General features: G+C 42.5%; 1 protein-coding gene across 1 annotated transcript; it reads right to left on the bottom strand.

The window, feature by feature from the left end:
• Positions 1-847: 847 nt before the first annotated feature.
• LOC146566468 (uncharacterized) lies at positions 848-12,824 on the bottom strand. The gene is made up of 2 exons (XM_085287891.1): positions 12,006-12,824; positions 848-919 (listed from the first exon to the last, which is right to left on the bottom strand). The coding sequence occupies exons 1-2, from the start codon at positions 12,822-12,824 to the stop codon at positions 848-850; spliced, it is 891 nt and encodes a 296-aa protein (XP_085144017.1).
• Positions 12,825-18,856: the final 6,032 nt, after the last annotated feature.

Here is an 18,856-nt window from a genome sequence, read left to right as displayed (position 1 = left end):
AGGATAAGCGTCTCTGGCTGAAGGGCTGTTATCCATGTGTGATATTAGTTGTGAAGAGAATTTGGTTTTCATGTGTGTTTTTGAAGCAAAGAACAAGAAAATAGCAAATTTTCTGTGTTGAGGGTCTGGTGTGCTATGTACCACCTATATATTTATATATATAAATATAATACTAACATATAAAATATTAAGAAATAAAGCATAAACTGTCTTTAGACAGCAACTATTAATTTGTTTGCTCTGTTATGAGCAACGAGGCATTATTTCACTATTCTTTTCACTTCTAGTGGATCTCCTTGGTTTGAAGGACCTTCACAGGACAAACCTAAATAATGTTTAGATCCTTGTTCCACAAATGTCCTCCAAAGCGGGTAGTACTTTGTGAAGGTTCAGAGTCTTTAGGGGTTTCATTTCCTCCACTGAACACATCTGATTTGAAGGCTTATTGCTAGCATTTAAACATATATCCAACTACAGACGCATTATTTTGCTTGTTTGTGGTTGGTTCACAAGAACAAAGTCAAGCTTTGTTTAGTATATTTTCAAAGACAACAGTCATTGGGAATTTGTTAGTGGAAATTATTTTTGTCATCTTAAGGTCCTCTAGCTGTTTAAAGGAGATGAATTAGAAATTTTTTCTTTTTCAACCAGGAGACATATTTTGGGAGCTTGCTTTGTGCTTTTTCACTTGCTGGTTAGGTTCAGGCATCTAAAGTGCTTGGTTCGGGTTCTGAAAACATTGTGGTTTAGATTCAAATACACCCCTTTACCACTTAAGAATACCCAGTCCATTTAAATGCAACACTAAGGGATCATAAAAGAGTGTCTTTATGTAATGACTTGGAATTTACACCCATTTCACCATTGCTGCGCTCTGTGAGCCTGGCGCCAGTGCTGGCGAGCGCTTGTGTATGAATCTCTGAGACAAATGAACGAGAAAATTTAGGCTGCAAAAAAGTTCCTGAAACGGAAGCAGCAGAAGCACCTCAGACATGTGAACCAATAACAATGAATTATACTTCTTTTCAGCTGTAGTGACATTTCCATGAAGATGCAGGTCAAGTTACCATACAGTGGCTTGCAAAAGTATTTGGCCCCCTTGAACTTTTCATTCCACTTCTCACGTATACACCACTTTATATTGATCTTTCACGTGGAATTCCAATAAAATTGATTCATGTTTGTGGCTGTAATGTGACAAAATGTGGAAAAGTTCAAGGGGGCCGAATACACTGTGGTGTTTATGGTTTATCTACATCATAGTATTAAGATATAAAAATTCATCCACTGTAAGTAGCACTATTGTATCTATGTGTTGCTTTGCTGGAGGAAACAATGGATGAGTCAGAATTGCATTATAGTAGAAAATGCGGTCAAGCTCATCCTCTTTGTATCTAATGACACATTTTTATCTTCTAGAAAGAAATTAAGACAGCTGAGGCCTTTTAGAGCATCTCATCAGATTTATCATCACACAGGCCTGAGACCTGCACAAAGTGCATCGGGTTACAGTTACAGTTTAGCAGCTTGCTTGATATGACCGCACAAATGCGCAAAGGCACAATTAGCTCTATTTCTTTGTCACAATATTAGGGACAAAGATGAACTCCAAACATGATGTAAATGTATACATTTGATTTGACCAGACTGCATTAAATTTAACATTTTGTGCAACAAAATGACAAATTTTTTTACATGCAATCAAATTTCTTAAAGTCAGCATTTCAGGCTTTCTGGGTGTGTTAAGGACTTCTTGAATTATGTTCCTACATTAATATCTTCAATGTGACACGTTTGGGTTCACATAAACTATAAACACACTCAGGCAAACACGTCTACATGTCTGCTACAAACAAACAGAAACTCCTTATCACTGCAGTACAATCTGTTCAATTTGTGGTTTGTGGTTGCTTAACTCCTGATATCTGAGTGTGTGTGTGTGTGTGTGTGTGTGTGTGTGTGTGTGTGTGTGTGTGTGTGTGTGTGTGTGTGTGTGTGTACACGTGTTTCAGTGTAACCTTCATTGACCTGGCATCAATGGAAAACTGTTGGGGTCACTGAATGTTTGTTTATCACGTTTGAACCTAAAAAAACAAAAAAACAACAACTGTATTTACATTAGAGTTAAAATATGCGACACTGCTGCTCAGGGGTTCCCTGGTGAGCGTGTGTTAGAAGAGTGCAGAAAGAGCAGATGGATAATTTTGGCATCTGTGGTGTCATCACCTTGTCTAACTTTCCACATGACCAACACTATGGATTTGAAATAGAGGTGCTGGTGGGTTTTTCTACTGGGTGTGAGTGCAGCGTTAGACTCAGCGGGCAGCATATCTGCTGACTGACTTCCTTCTCCATTTGTCTGATTAGTCAGCAAGGGTCCAGCTTGCGCTGTGTTACTCTGACAGCAAATCCAGCTTCCATTCAGCCACATAAACTGTTGATGCTGCTAATGCGAAAGCTCCAGGCTCCAGCTTTACTGACAATCATGTTTTTAGGTGCTGCTAAGCAAGGCCAGTGTTACTTGGCTTCTCATTACAATAAGCAAATGCTTAACTTTATGAACACATAAGAAGGCAAGATGCAGGATGCTTGGAGGTCTACTCTGCTCGAAAAGAAATTAGGGGAACACTTGATCGGTGCACTATACGCCAGGTCAGTTTATATTTCAGGGATATTACACAGATCATGTTATGTAAACAATTATGAATCCATTTCACCTGTTTTTAAAGAGGCGTGTAACAGCTTATAACAACTTAAAAGATCAGCTGTTGTGTATGTGCTATCAAGAGTTGTTCAGATTTCTATAATTCCATGTTTTCCCTACAGCACATGTTACCCTTTTCAGCGTGTTCTTTCTCAACCTGTGGAGAGACTTCATCCGGATGTGTGAACGCAGGCCAATACCATGCAGCTCAACAAGCAGCTAACGGACTTTTGGACCTCACGCAACCCTCATGGAGACTGTTTCTGACACTTTGGACAAGAACGTGCAAATGAGTAGCCCACTGGAGGTCATTTTGTAGGACGGTACTCCTTATGTTGGTCCTTGCAAAAAGGAGCAGAGGTCAGTCCTGCTGTTGGGTTTGTGTCCTTCTATGTCCCTGTCCAGCTTACCACACTCTTTATAGTGTACTGGAAGACACAGCAAACAATTTGATGGAACATAGGGATGTGCCAACCCATCGGATTGTCTCGTTGTTGTCTCTCCAGGACACTGTTATTGCTTTAATTTGCATCAAAACAGCTAAAATGTATTCACAATAGTTTCTGCTTCCTAAAAGGACAGACTGATATCCATTAGGTTTAACGGGCTTTGTGTTATACTGTGATGATTGGGCAATAGACATGTTGTTTCCCATGAGGTGAATGTGTCAGACCAGCAATTATGGGTCTTTTTAAAAGAGCTGTTTAAATTTCTCTAACTCATCCATCTTTCCCTAAAGCACATATTCTCCATTCCAGTAAGCTCGTTCTGAAGCTATTTACATAAAATCAACATTTTTTATAACTGTCTCCCAATGAAGGAATTTTTTACCCTAAGTAATGGCTGCAGCTGTAGAAAGACTTCCTTTAGGAAGTTTCAGAAGGGTAAGAATGTGCCATCAGCTTAGCGCTGCTTGTTAGTAACAGAGAAAGGATTGTTTGCAAAAATGTCACTTTTTTTCAAGAGATTTTAGTTGCTTGAGCAACCAGCATCAGTCAACTTTGAGAGTGTTGCTGTGCTAACACAGTGCTCACAGCATCAGCTTGCAGAGCCGAGAACCTTTCATAAAGAATGACCTTCCTGCTACTGAAATGTATTACAAAGTTCATTTTTCTTTCTTGCAAAACTTTTCTATTGTCTTATTTTTCTCTGGGTAAGTGAACTAGAAAACAATATTTAAAGTTGCCCTGCATGACGTGGAAATATAAAACCAAGTCAATTAACTGAACTCAAGAAAGTTCAGTCAATAAAACTTAACATGCAAACTTTTAAAAGCAGTCGGGTTGTTATTCTACTCAGTATGTGAAACCAGTTCAGCTCAGATGAAAGATGAAGTTTCCTGAAGTCAGTTGATGAATAAGCAATATAAAAAATAAGGACAGAGGAAACCAAACAGAAGTTTATTGTCCTGCCAACTGTTGTTCCCAATGTACTTGAGTATCTAACGCATTATCTGATTCCAGTCAGTAATTTTCTGTAATTTTATCTCAACAGGATGTCGAGCTTGCATCAGCTTTTCTTCTGTGGTTTATAAACAGAGCAATTTCTTTTCTTCTCCTTTATTTCTTATTGTTTTCTCCAGTTTCACACGCCTCACAAACCACAGTTTTCCTGAAATGTCAGAGATCTTCTGTTCAAGTAAGGAAAATCATACGTTTGAAGAGACCAGCTGTGATTGTGCTCCACCGTGCCAACTGTGACCCACATCCTCATCTGTTACTGCGTTTTAAACAGAAAGCACAACATCTTCAGGATACATTTTCAGCAAATTCCGGTCTGTATTTGTTAAATAAACAGCAGCTATCATCGGTTGGCAAAGTTCAATAATCAAAGGATCATATTTGTTATGAAGGGACTAAGACTCCACAAGGAGACAAAAAAAGTCTCATCGGCAAAATAAACTACACTGTTGTCAACATCTGTCTCGCCCTTCTTTACTCGTCATCTGTATAACCTTCTCTCATCTCGAGCAGCCTAAATATTTAAGGCTGTCAGTCCCAAAAATGGTATCATATCAACTCCAAACAGCCTCCCAGTTTTCAAAGTCTCCTGGTTACCTGAGAGATATAAACTAACAAATTCTCAATGGGATAAAGAATTTTTTTGACGGGCAGAAATTCAAAGAAGAAGAGAGAAATGTTTGACTAAGTTTTTCAACGTTTGGTTTAGTTTGAGGAGTTGTGTCTCTGTTATCGCCTGCTTTCTATTTGGTTCGGGAAGCTTCGGCGACAGCAGTCCCAAATTGTTTAAATCCTAATGCCCCAAATCTGTTGTAAAATTAAAACTGGAAATATAAACATAAATATTTCATTTAATTGACTGGATTAATCTTTATGGCTAACAGATGTTTACTCGCAGAAGGTGCCCTTTGCCAAAAGTACTTCGAATTAGCATTTTAAACGTGACGCCAACAGATCGTGAGAGGCTTGTTTAGCTATTGCCACATCTTGCTACTTCACAGAGTGACCAAACAACACCTTGGAGAGCAGAGCAGTGTTTGATGCTCTCTGAAAGACAATAGGTTGAGTATATCTGAACAACGTGGACTCCAGGCAGACCTGTGTTTAATGCATCTGACACCTAAAACAGTACAATATGATGCACTGACAGAGGAGCTCAGCTCAAAGCTCAAGTGTCAGGGCTGTAAACCATTTGCAATTTGAATGCTGCTGCTTTTAGTTTGAATAATGCTGTCTCTGTTTTTTATTGTAGTAGTTTTTAATAGTCTGCAGCACTTTGTGGTCATTAGTTTTAAGCGCTCTGCAGGTAGGCCGTTTATGATCTACGTCTTCCTTCTTGTGCTTTAGTGTCTTAAACCTTAAATGGGACAAAACTTGGACTTCTTTATGGGACTTCTGCAGTAACACTCTGATCAATAAACACACAAGAGTCATGGAGCAAATCCTCCGTTTATCACGGGTTAAAGTTTAACTGTTTGCAGCAGCACTGAACCCTGGACTACATGTAACTGGCTGTTGTCATTTTATGTTTAGTTCAGTGTTTGTTGGTCGACTTTATCTACTTTATCTACTGACCTCCGGAAGTATTTGTAATTCCGTCTAGATACACAGTGTACGATAAGGCCAGGAAGAGAGTGTGGACACAGGATGTTGAGTTAACACTGGGACAACAGCAGAGCTGCTTATCGCACAGAGAAGCAGCCGCAATACAACAGCCAGCCACGTGGATCCACAGTGGTGTCTGAAGTTTGTTGAACAGCTGTCTGAAATTTGCATACACTCATCATGGGCATGAAAGTCATGGTCATTTGGGGCTTTTAAATGACTTCTTTGGACTGTTATTTTTCCAGAGTGAAATAATTGCACAGCATACATCTTTAATGGCTTCAAACAACAAGAATTGAGTTTTAATTTATTTTGGATTTTCTCTCATTCAAACAGGTCAAAATTATACTTACAGGCTCAAATATACATGCACTCAATAAGTTGCTGCTCAAAACAATGTCTTTTAACTTGACAAGGCTGAAGTCTATTAACCGCTAGTTAGTGATCATAATGGACTGCAGCTGGCAGTTTCTCTTTGCAGTATAAAAAGGATTTGTTTGACGGCACCTATTGGACTGACAAATACTCAGAACAATGGGAAAATCCAAGGAACTCAGTGAAGCTCTAAGAAGGAGAACTGCAAATTTACACAAACTGAGAAGGTCTCTTGGAGCCATTTCTAAACAACTCCAGATTCAAACTGTGTGCAAGTACAAGTCATTCAGATGTGTCACAACTTTGCAGAGGTCTTGAAAAAAGCCAAAATTGTCCACATTAGAGGAAATTTGTTAGGATGTTTAGGAACAACACAGGAATTACTGAAGCTCAAGCTCCTGTAAACTGCAGGAACAACAGCATCACCGCCCACAGTAAAGCCAGTTTTATACCACCAAGAAAGGAAGCCCCTGCTCCAAAATCAACACCTTCAAGCTCAACTAACATTTGCTTTATGTTTTATGGTCAGACAAGACAGAGATTGAGCTATTTGACCACACAAGAGCTATGCTTGGAGGAATTAAGGCGGGGCTTTTAAACCTAAGAACACAGTACCAGCTGCCAAGCACGCTGGTAGTAGCGTCATGCTCTGGAGCTGTTTTGCTGTCAGCGGTACATTGCACACAGTAGATGGAATAATGAAGGAAGATAACTACCTCTAAATTCCTCAACTTCACCTACTCAAATCAACAGCTAGACCAGCAACAGCTAAACCAGCTAGACCAGGGGTGTCGAACTGTCCTGCAGGTTTTAGATCTCACCCTGGGTCAAAACACCTGAATCAAATGATTAGTTCATTACCAGGGGTCTGGAGAACTTCAAGACATGTTGAGGAGGTAATTTATCCATTTAATCAGCTGTGTTGGATCAAGACACATCTAAAACCTGCAGGACACCGGCCCTCGAGGCCTGGAGTTCGACACCAGTGAGCTAGACGGTTGGAACTCGAACATAGTTTGGTGCTTTCCAAACCCCTGACATCAACCCTATTAAAAATTTGTGAACTGTGCTTAAAAGCACCCAATTCTGCCAAGAGTAGTGATCAAATATTGATCCAGAATTATGCCAGAATCTTGGTGATAGATACCAAAAGCATCTGGCCAAGGTGCAACTTGCTAAGGGACATTAAACCAAATGATGAGTGAGTCTTCTGAGCAAGCCTGTTTATGGTGTTGGACTTTTGAATAATACTCACAGGAATAAAACAATTCACTTACACAAAAGAAGCTTGGTTAAGAAAGAGGACCTTCATGGTTATGGTCAAACATAACAGTAAAGCTGGATGGTTTGTGGTAATATGATGAAATATCTATATTTTGAAATATACTGCACTTAACCTCATAAGACCCAAACTCTTCCACTGCATGCATTTTTAATTGTGTGGATGCTTTAAGCATCCACACTATTGAGTTCCTTCTTGGTGTTTCCGTACACTTTTCACCGTGGATCTACTTCCACAATTTTCAGCCGATTTTCACCGTTCAAATTTTAAACTATTCTGCTATTTCTGCTAATGATGGCTATGTCTTTTGGTATTTTTCACTATTATACTTTTTAAAATATTAAGCTTTTTTCCTTTAATTTGAAATGAATGGGAAACTTCTGCAATTCTGCTAAAATTTGCTTGTTTTTGAAACTTAACTACTTCCTCATATTTTCACGTAGAACAACCATTCAAACTTTAAAATGTTCTCAAATTATTGGGCTATTCAGGTATGATTCAGCTTTTTCAAATCTTTTACCGTTTTACTTTTATGCCTCCTAAAGTTTTGAGTTGCAAAATTGTGATTTTTCACAAAATACATGCGTTGTTATGGTTGCTATGCACTTGGCTTCCAGTGTGCCACTGAAGGTTTCGCAGTCTTCTCTTCATGTCCGAACAACTTCTTGCTACTTGCTCAAATTTCACTCAACTTCCACATATTATACATCAAAACGTAGGTATTTTTGCTGGCTTTCTGAAAATGTCACTATCATTGTTGTGGAATTTATAGAATTTTGGCAAATCTCCTCAGACCAACAGAAAGTCGGAAAACTCTCCATAGAAAGTCAATGGAGAGTTTGTTCAAAATCACCGCTTGATTTCTGTAATGAGAGGCATTTTCGAATCGTCATATCTCCTTAACGAAGCGAAGTTAAGACATGAGGCTTGTCCCAGTATATCTTCAGACACTCCTGACGCTCACAATTCAAGAATTTCTTTCTCACCTATTACCGTTCTGAAATGAGTTAGACTTGTTTGAGGGTAGGAAATTCGTCCTTCGCTCAGATTTCTTCAGATTTCAAACTCTGGAAATGAACCACTTTTTTCTCTCGTCATATCTTTTTAATGGATTTCCACAGAGACCGGAAAATTTCCATGATTGTTTACCAAAGCCTGCTGTCTCTTATGGTGAAAGAATGATATTGATACTCCAAATAGATTTAGAGTTAGAAAGCGTTGTTTGAGGGCAAGTCAAGGCAGTTTTTGCTTTGCTCTACTCAGTTATGGTGCATTAGAAGTCAAATATCTTTAATAATTCATATTTTAATGATAAATTGTCAACACTTTAAGATTCCCCCATCTCTTCTGAACAAAACGGTGTAAGAATGACCGTTCTAGCCCCTACGGTTAGGAAATTATGGTCATTTGTTTGAGGGGAGTCGTCATTATGAGAAATAGACTGCAAAAATCCTGTCTCTCTCTGTGCTGCGTGCACCTGTTTTGGCGGGAAAAAGTGCACAGCCTCTCTGATTGGTGGATTCAAATTCAGTAGCTTGCTTCTCTCTCCTGTGTGTGTGTATGTGTGTGTGTGTGTGTGTGTGTGTGTGTGTGTGTGTGTGTGTGTGCATGAGAGAGAGAGAGAGAGAGAGAGAGAGAGAGAGAGAGAGAGAGAGAGAGAGAGAGAGACCCTCTTTAGGGCAGCATCTCATTGTTGGAAAAAAATATAATATATTCAGACTGGTTGACTGGCATAGACCCTCTGTGTGTATGGGCAGAAATCTGTGCCATCAGAAACTGAATTTGCTTTGAAACGGCATTTTATCCTTTAAAAATTCAGCTCTCGAATAATTTCAGTTTCACTTCTCACCATTCAGTTTCAGTTCTACAATTCAATTTCAGTTCCAAAATTCAGTTTTTTGGAACTTACATCCGGTTCCGGTTCAAGCGCAGATTAATAGAACTACGTTTTACTAGCGGACCGAAATTGTTACTGACGGGAATCTACAGCATGTTGAGCTGAATTAAGACTTCAGAAGTCATTCGTCATGTCGAATGACCAGCGGATAAACTCTCAGGTTGGTAATAAATGTATTACATGTATAAGAACAAGCGTCATGTTAACAAATGATGGCCGTAAGGTAACTTTTGTGCCTTATTGTAGCTGCTAGCTAAAAACGGTAATTTAGCGTAGTTTGCCCTGAATTCAGCTTTGACAAACAAATATGATCGACTGTTTCTTGTAGAATTCCAAGGTTGTCATCTTGTACCCTCTCAGAGTACCCCCTCTGTATGCTTGCAGAGACCCCTACAGTAGGGAAACATGCAAAACAGTGTCCAAACCTTTGTGTTTTAGCTTTATTTATGTCTTGCACAGCATCCCAACTCTGTAGCTGTCATGTTTCCCCAGCCCGTTATGTCTGTGTTTTCCCCGTGCTCTCTCTCCTCCTGTCTGAACCTCTGTGCCTGTACATGTCATGTTCAGTTCACCCCGCCCTGTCTCGTTATGGGGAAACATGAAACAACCACAAAGGGAGACGAGGGCTCATAAATACATAGAGGGGCACACAGGGGGTAAAAGCCATGAAGGGAAAACACTTAGGGAACAACACAACAGGGCAACTCAGAAAACATGGTCTAAATAAGGAACGAAATACAAAAATACAAGGAACTAAGAATACTGGGCCCACATGGCCCAGGACCATGACATCACCCCCCCCCCCCTAAAGGGCTGGCTCCCGACAGCCCAAACCCGAAAAACAAAACAAAAACAGAAAACAACCCACCCAGGGCGGGAGGCGGGGGACCAGGACGGAGGAACCAGAACGGGAAACAAAACAAACAACAGAAAACACAGGAGCACATGACCATAGTCCAAATAAAGTTCAGGGGGCCGACCCAGAGCCCACAGGCACAAGAGTTCACGGGTCACACGGTCGGGGGGCCGACCAGGCGGGTGGCACAGGTGACAGAGCTGGTCCGTAGGCCGGCCGTGCGGAAGGCAATGGCGGCGGCGACGAAGGAGACGACGGAGCAGTTCAGGAGGCCGGCCGCGCGGAAGGCAGCGGCGGCGGCAAGGGAGACGACGGAGCAGTTCAGGAGGCCGGCCGCGCGGAAGGCAGCGGCGGCGGCGAGGGAGACGACGGAGCAGTTCAGGAGACCGGCCGCGCGGAAGGCAGTGGCGGCGGCGAGGGAGACGACGGAGCAGTTCAGGAGGCCGGCCGCGCGGAAGGCAGCGGCGGCTCTCCAGTATCAGGCGTGCTGGCCATGGCCCGGTGGGCACAGGACCAGACGAAGCACAGGCTGAGGCTGGACCAGACGAAGCACAGGCTGAAGACTCTGAGGCTGGGCCAGACGAAGCACAGGCTGAAGACTCTGAGGCTGGGCCAGACGAGGACGAAGACTCTGAGGCTGGGCCAGACGAGGACGAAGACTCTGAGGCTGAAGCCAGAGCTGGACCAGGCGGAGCAGGAGCAGCTGATGCAGAGGCCGGACCGGGCGAGGATGAAGGCTCTGAGGCTGCAGCTGACGAAGCACAGGCCGGAGCTGCAGCAGACGAAGCACAGGCCGGAGCTGGACCGGGAGGAGCAGAAGCCAAAGCTGGACCAGGCGTAGCAGAAGCAGAGGCTGGACCAGGCGTAGCAGAAGGTGGCTGGATGGGCTCCTCGGGCCCTCCAGCTGATGTGGCATGGTGCTGGACGGGCTCCTCGGGCCCTCCAGCTGAGACAGGAGGCTGAACGGGCCCCTCGGATCCTCCAGCTGACGTGGCATGAGGCTGGTGCGGTTCTCCTGAACCCCCAGCTGACGAGGAAGGTTGCTGAACGGGCCCCTCGGACCCTCCAGCGGAGACAGGAGGCTGAACGGGCCCCTCGGACCCTCCAGCGGAGACAGGAGGCTGAACGGGCCCCTCGGACCCTCCAGCTGACGAGGTAGATGGCGGCGTGGGAGCCGCGGAGTCCTGGATGAGCTCATCCGAGCTCCCAGCAGGAGCTGATGCAGAGCCAGAGAGATTTGAGACCCCTGGCTGAATGTTAAGCTGACCAGCGGACCGTACTGCTATCGGGGACTGGGCTACTGGAGACGCGGGGAGCTGAGCTACTGGGGCCTGCGCTACAGGCGGCACTGGAGCTACTGGGGCCTGAGCTACAGGCGGCACTGGAGCTACTGGGGCCTGCGCTACAGGCGGCACTGGAGCTACTGGGGCCTGCGCTACAGGCGGCACTGGAGCTACTGGGGACTGAACTGAGGGGGACACTGGAGACTGAACTGAGGGGGACACTGGAGACTGAGCTGAGGGGGACACTGGAGACTGAGCTGAGGGGGACACTGGAGACTGAGCTGAGGGTGGCTGCGAGGGAGCTAACTGAGCTGAGGGTGGCTGCGAGGGAGCTAACTGAACTGAGGGTGGCTACGAGGGAGCTAACTGAACTGAGGGTGGCTGCGAGGGAGCTAACTGAACTGAGGGTGGCTGCGAGGGAGCTAACTGAACTGAGGGTGGCTGCGAGGGAGCTAACTGAACTGAGGGTGGCTGCGAGGGAGCTAACTGAACTGGCCTGGGAGGAGAAACACGAGCAGGAAAAGGAGCAGGCTCAGAAAAAACTGTCCGAGAAATGGCAGGCTCAGGGTCGACAAAAATAGCTCTATCAAAAATGAACCCGCCGTCCACTTCATGTTTTGTAGTTTTAGCATTGTCCGGTTTATGGCGGCGGGCGCGCCGCCTCCTTCGAGCAGAGGAAGCTGGCGCGATGGGCGCTGATGGCGCCAACACAGAGGGTGACGTAGTGGTGAGTTCCCCGTCGTCCGCCCCCATCCTTGCCAGAAATGAGACAGGCGAAAAATAGCCTAAGCGGATCGGAGACGGCGAGCGGCTGGTAGGCTGTGCAGCAGGTGAGAGGTCCTCCTCCGGGATGAGCCAGGGTTTCCGCCGGAGCTCGTCCTCCCGATAAGCCCGTAACACCTGCTGCCGCTCTTCCTCGCCAAAGTCTATGGCTTCCGTTGTCTCCGTGCGCCACGCTGTGCGGCCAGACCGCGGTGAAGACGCGGAAGCCGGCGGGGTGCGGGCGGAAGGTGTGTCTGTGGCGAGCCTCACCGTTCCAACTCTGACCGCTACTGGCTCCTGAGACAGCGGCGATGACACCCGTTCACGGGACGGAGGTGTGGGTGCTGAGGCGGCATTCAGGACCCTCTGGGCCAGCGCACGGGCACGAAGCTCCTCCTTAAGGGGGCCCAGGGAGTCAAACGCCTCGACGAGGTGGGGGAGCTGTCGCAACCGTGGCTCCCGCAACAAAACGGCGTCCACGGCCGCCAATCCTGTGGAAACCACACTTGGATCCGCGCATCCGATGATGCGATCCATAATGCGGCAGAGCCGGTTCAGCTCCTCCCCTACCTCCTCTGAAATGTCCGCTGAGTCCGACATGGTCGTGTCATCCTGGAGGTCCGCGGAGGGGGTTGTGAACTGCTGGGTGCATGTTGTGGTCGCGTTCTTCTGTCATGTTTCGGCTGTGTGGCAGGCAGGATGAGGACCCAATCGCAAAACTCACACACACGGGGATGAACTCAAAAACACAGCTTTATTGCTGGCCACGAGAAACAATACAAAACTAAACTGGGAAAAACTAACATAAAGCTCACCAAGGAACACAGGGGAATCACACACAGCATGAGGGAGAACGCGACGCCGAACAGAGGGAGACTCAGACAGAAATACACAGAGGGTAAACGAGGAAAGTGGGCACACACGGGGAACACAGGTGATACTGATAATCATAACGAGACAGGGCGGGGTGAACTGAACATGACATGTACAGGCACAGAGGTTCAGACAGGAGGAGAGAGAGCACGGGGAAAACACAGACATAACGGGCTGGGGAAACATGAAACAACCACAAAGGGAGACGAGGGCTCATAAATACATAGAGGGGCACACAGGGGGTAAAAGCCATGAAGGGAAAACACTTAGGGAACAACACAACAGGGCAACTCAGAAAACATGGTCTAAATAAGGAACGAAATACAAAAATACAAGGAACTAAGAATACTGGGCCCACATGGCCCAGGACCATGACAGCTACAGAGTTGGGATGCTGTGCAAGACATAAATAAAGCTAAAACACAAAGGTTTGGACACTGTTTTGCATGTTTCCCTACTGTAGGGGTCTCTGCAAGCATACAGAGGGGGTACTCTGAGAGGGTACAAGATGACAACCTTGGAATTCTACTAGAAACAGTCGATCATATTTGTTTGTCAAAGCTGAATTCAGGGCAAACTACGCTAAATTACCGTTTTTAGCTAGCAGCTACAATAAGGCACAAAAGTTACCTTACGGCCATCATTTGTTAACATGATGCTTGTTCTTATACATGTAATACATTTATTACCAACCTGAGAGTTTATCCGCTGGTCATTCGACATGACGAATGACTTCTGAAGTCTTAATTCAGCTCAACATGCTGTAGATTCCCGTCAGTAACACTTTCGGTCCGCTAGTAAAACGTAGTTCTATTAATCAGTGCTTGAACCGGAACCGGATGTAAGTTCCAAAAAACTGAATTTTGGAACTGAAATTGAATTGTAGAACTGAAACTGAATGGTGAGAAGTGAAACTGAAATTATTCGAGAGCTGAATTTTTAAAGGATAAAATTCAGTTTCAAAGCAAATCAATTCATTTTCAAAATATAAATTCAATTTCAATTTAGACTAATTCAAATTCAGTTTTCAAAAGCATTTATTCAAGTTACAATTCAGATTCAATCTGAGCAATTCAAATTCAAATTGAACTTATTCAAATTCAGTTTCTGATGGCACAGATTTCTGCCCATACGTGTGTCTCTCTCTCTGTGCATTTGTGTATACATATTTGATTTTGTGTGTATCTGTTGGCTGTTCCTTCTTGTTTTTTAAATTTATTTTTATTTCTTTTTTTTTTTTTTCACAGGTGAACAATAATTAGTTTTGAGGGAACTTAACCATGTTCCGTTTTTTTTTCAGCTTGTCATCTTACTTTTCTAGTATTTTCACTTAAGTTATTACTATTCTGCTCAATCATAGTATTTGTTCTAAATCATTGTTATTATGCTATATTGGAGTATTTCTGCTAAATCACACTATTTCTACTATATTATATTTTTCTTTCTAAATACAGCATTTCTGCTATATAATTGTATTTCTGCTATGTTATAATATTTGTGCTAAACCAGAGTATTTGTGCTAAAACATAGTATTGATTTAAAATTACAATATTCATAGTTCATCACAGTGTCTCTGGTAAATCACAGTATTTCTGCTCTGTTGTACTATTTTTCTAAATCATAGTGTTTCTGTAATGCTTAAGTATTTTTGGCTAAATATATTCTTTCTGTTATCTTATACTATTTCTCCTAAATTATTGTATTTTTGAGAAGTTATCATGTTTCTGGTAAGTTACAACAAGTTCTGCTATGCTATTGTATTTCTGCCAAGTATTATGTTTCCTCTAAGATATTGCAGTTCTGCTAAGTTATTCCATTTTAGCAAAGTTCCTTTGCTTCTGCAAAGTTTTTACAATTTCTGCAACTTTTCAGCTTTTTCAGCTAGTTTTTGCAGACAGCTTCAGCTTTAAAGCATCCACACAGCATTTTCGCAGGAAATGCAAATTTTTCTAGTTTCTCTTTGATATTTGGGCTGATTGGGACCTGATGAATGTAAAAACAAAGAATCACCAGATTTTTTTTTTTACCCTATTTTTGTTTCTAAGAAAAATGAGAGCCACATATGAGGATGTTCGTTTTACATTTCGATAGAACAGTAGCAGTACAATGTCCTCGTAAGTGGATATTAGACCCTTGTAGAGCAAAATTGAATATTTTGGTCTAAATAACCCAAAATGTGATGTCCACATATGTGAACGCCAGGTCCTAGGAGGTTAAGCCCAGTAGCCACAGTAGATATTTGTAAGTACACGCAGTGGAAACGTGTCCTTTCTGGGAGGTCGTGGTGACATTTATTTCAGATGGTCAAATTGTTTTTTTTTTCCCAGTTGTGCAAGTTGAGTTTAACAAAACCACGTATTTTGCAAACCTGTCATTATATTGCCATCAAATTTTGTCCGTTTCTGTCAGCAACTGCATTGAGAAATCAGAATATGTCATTTTTGTTTTTATTACATTGTTCTCCCAAGTCTTGGCAACCAGGGAACAACAAAAATAATCTTTCTAATTGACATACATCAAAAAATATTCACATTTTTTCCAATAATTTTGCTTTCCCTTTTTCCAGTATATACACAGTTAGGGTTGATTTAGAGTAAAGTTTATCTCCCATGATGATTTACACCTCAGATGGTTAACAGCATGACAACTGCATAAACTGTTAAACTTTAAACTGGATCCATTTAAACATGACATTGACGTGCATTCAGATTTATACGGTCACATGATGAAAGAAACGAGTATATAAAAAGAAAGAGATCGTTATTGTACTATAATGATTGTTGCATATGTTGTATGTCTGCTCCCTAATTCCTCCTACACATATTTTCAATCTGGATAAAACTTACTATATATACTGCCAAGAGCACCAGGGGTTATCAACATCTATACAGCTTTCGGGAATTATTTTATAACACTCACTTCCTCACAAATTATATATATTATGTGTAACAGCTGATCTCAAAATGAACAGTGACATTACGCTTACGTTACGTGTAAGGTGTCAGGTTTACGTGTACGTTACATGTGTGTTGTAAATACATTTTGCTAAATGCATTTTAGTGAAGTGGCACTTTGGCATCACTGGAATCTGCTGCCTTGCATTTCTTTAAGTAAGTATTTATTAAACAGTGCTGCTAATACTACCTACCTATCAATATGTATATTCAGTTCGATTCAGTTTTATTCATACAGCGCCAAATAACAACAACAGTCACCTCAAGGTGCTTTATATTGTGGCGTAGATCCTACAATAATACATACAGAGAAAAAGCCATCAATCATACGACCCCTGTGAGCAAGCACTTTGGCGACAGTGGGAAGGAAAAACTCCCTTTTAACAGGAAGAATCTTCCAGCAAAACCAGGCTCAGGGAGGGGCGGCCATCTGTCACTGGTTGGGGACAGAGGAGGAAGACAGGATTAAAAAAATCTGTGGAAGAGAGACAGAGATAATAACAAGTTTGATTCAATGCAGAGAGGTCTATTAACACATAAGAAAGGTGACTGAAGAAGAAATACTCAATGCATCATGGGGGTCAAAGGAACTTGTAAAGAAAAGCGTCTGGGCTTCTGTAAGTTGCTTGAAGACGTTTCACCTCTCATCCGAGAAGCTTCTTCAGTTCTGAACTGAACTGAACTGAAATGAAGAAGCTTCTCGGATGAGAGGTGAAACGTCTTCAAGCAACTTAAAGAAGTCCAGACGCTTTTCTTTACAAGCTCCTTTGACTACGATGACCTGGATGACTGAGAACCTTCACAGACACAATGCATCATGGAATCCCCCAGAAGCCTACACCTATTGCAGCATAACTAAGGGAGGATTCAGGGTCACCTGATCCAGCCCAAACTATATGCTTTAACAAAAAATAAAGTTTTAAGCCTAATCTTAAAAGTAGAGATAGTGTCTGTCTCCAGAATCCAAACTGGAAGCTGGTTCCATAGAAGAGGGGCCTGAAAGCTGAAGGCTCTGCCTCCCTGTGTGAGGAGCAGGATTTTGAATTCAATTCTGGATTTAACAGGGAGCCAATGACATAATAAGGATAAAAATAATAACATGATAAGATAACATACACATCTATGTTTTCATGTATGAGTGATTAAAACAAGTGCTCCAGGCCTGGCAAAAATGTCCTTAGTGCTCAGTGTACCACACTTTCTATCCTTTAGCTCTAATTGCGTTGTACAAAAATTGCTTTTTTTTCTTTTTGTACAAAAATATTTGTACAACATAAAACATTAACTTTATAGTTTGCAACAAAAACCAAAGTACAAAATACAAAATAGTCTCTGGCTTTTTGACAAATGGGAGAAGTTGTGTTTGTTTTGCAGTCCGGGGGTTTTCTGTTTTCTTACAGTAATAGTTCCCCAATGGAAGGCAATACAAAAGTAACATTATGGCCAGACACAGAAACTCATTAAACCCCTTAAACCCAATTCCCACTACTTCAGTAAATAATAAAATTACACACAAGTGCTAAAGTACAGCATGAACCTTACTTTGACCCATCTGATGACCTGAAAAATACATAAACACGTGACAGTGTCTACATATGAAAAGCGCAGCAGCTGGAAATACCTCAGTTTCTCAGTTTTTTTTCATTTAAGGTAAAAAAAATTCCAGCTGAAGGAATGTCATTTAAGGTGTTTTTACTGCTTTTTAATGTCAAGATGGATCAGATCTGACCTGGATTATGTAAGGCGTAAAAACAATACTTTTCGCCATCTATGTTCAAAACATAGAGTACGTTGGAGACAGAGCAATGATTGGACTGGAACAGTTTGCAACAGAGCAGATCAGGTAACATCAGAAGAGCCCAAGGTCAGAGACAGCCCTAAACTGTAGAAGCCCCCCCGTGATACAGTTCCACGTCTACAGTTACACAGAGTCTTAGTGTGTTTAAAATTTGCAGCAGCGCTAAATACAAGCATAAAACACATAAAATGCTGCTCCTTTGTCTCTTCTTTCTGTCATTAAATAAAATACTCCCAACAGATTGGGTCACCATGTAGACTTAATGTGGCTATGCACATAAAAAGCTTACATAGTGACATTGTTAGAGATGTGGGGGTGGTGGTGGTGAGAGGCAGCATCCTGAGCTGAACATGCAGACAGGAGGGGTCCCATAACTCTGGATTTCCCTCCGCCCGTCTCCGTTGCTGCCGACTGGCCCTCGTTATTTATTGCTCTGTAATTTCTACAGACTAATTGATTTGGCGCGGCTTTCAGGCTGCAGGGAGACAGGAAACCAGGCATCCAAGAGGTTAAAAAAGAGAAAGGGGTTTGTGTGTGCATGTGTAGAGAGGGATAGATTGAATGAGTTGGTCAGAAGAAAGAAAACGAAAGGCTTGCATGTGAGAACACAGTAGAAGAAGAGAAGATGAGTTTACAGGCTATGAAATAGATGGATGAGAGACACACAACGTGTGTTTGATCTATAAATAAAGGAAATAAATGTTTGCAGAAGTATTTATTGTGTCTGATCTCAGCCCTCAAATTGCTGCATATGTAATACCATGCATACCACCACTGTATCACTGTGGTGATTATTAATACTCCTCCACAGCACCAGAGCTCACTAGCATGTTATTTTTATCACATAAAGCTAGAAATGGACAAATTGATTCACAACAATAATGTTATAAGGGCTTCATTTCATTTTCTGTAACTGGGAAATACCAGTGAAAACACACAGTTGTTATCAGAGGTTAGGATCCACTCATCATGAATATCATGGGTATTTTCTGGTTTTAAATGATTTG

This window comes from Mchenga conophoros, linkage group LG10 (genome assembly GCF_057382185.1).
Source record: "Mchenga conophoros isolate Kocher_MC1m ecotype Shallow Benthic linkage group LG10, M_conophoros_male_GT1.1, whole genome shotgun sequence".
NCBI lineage: Eukaryota > Metazoa > Chordata > Actinopteri > Cichliformes > Cichlidae > Mchenga > Mchenga conophoros.
The sequence above is the reverse complement of the archived record's forward strand: the minus strand, read 5'-3'. Positions and strand labels throughout refer to the sequence as shown.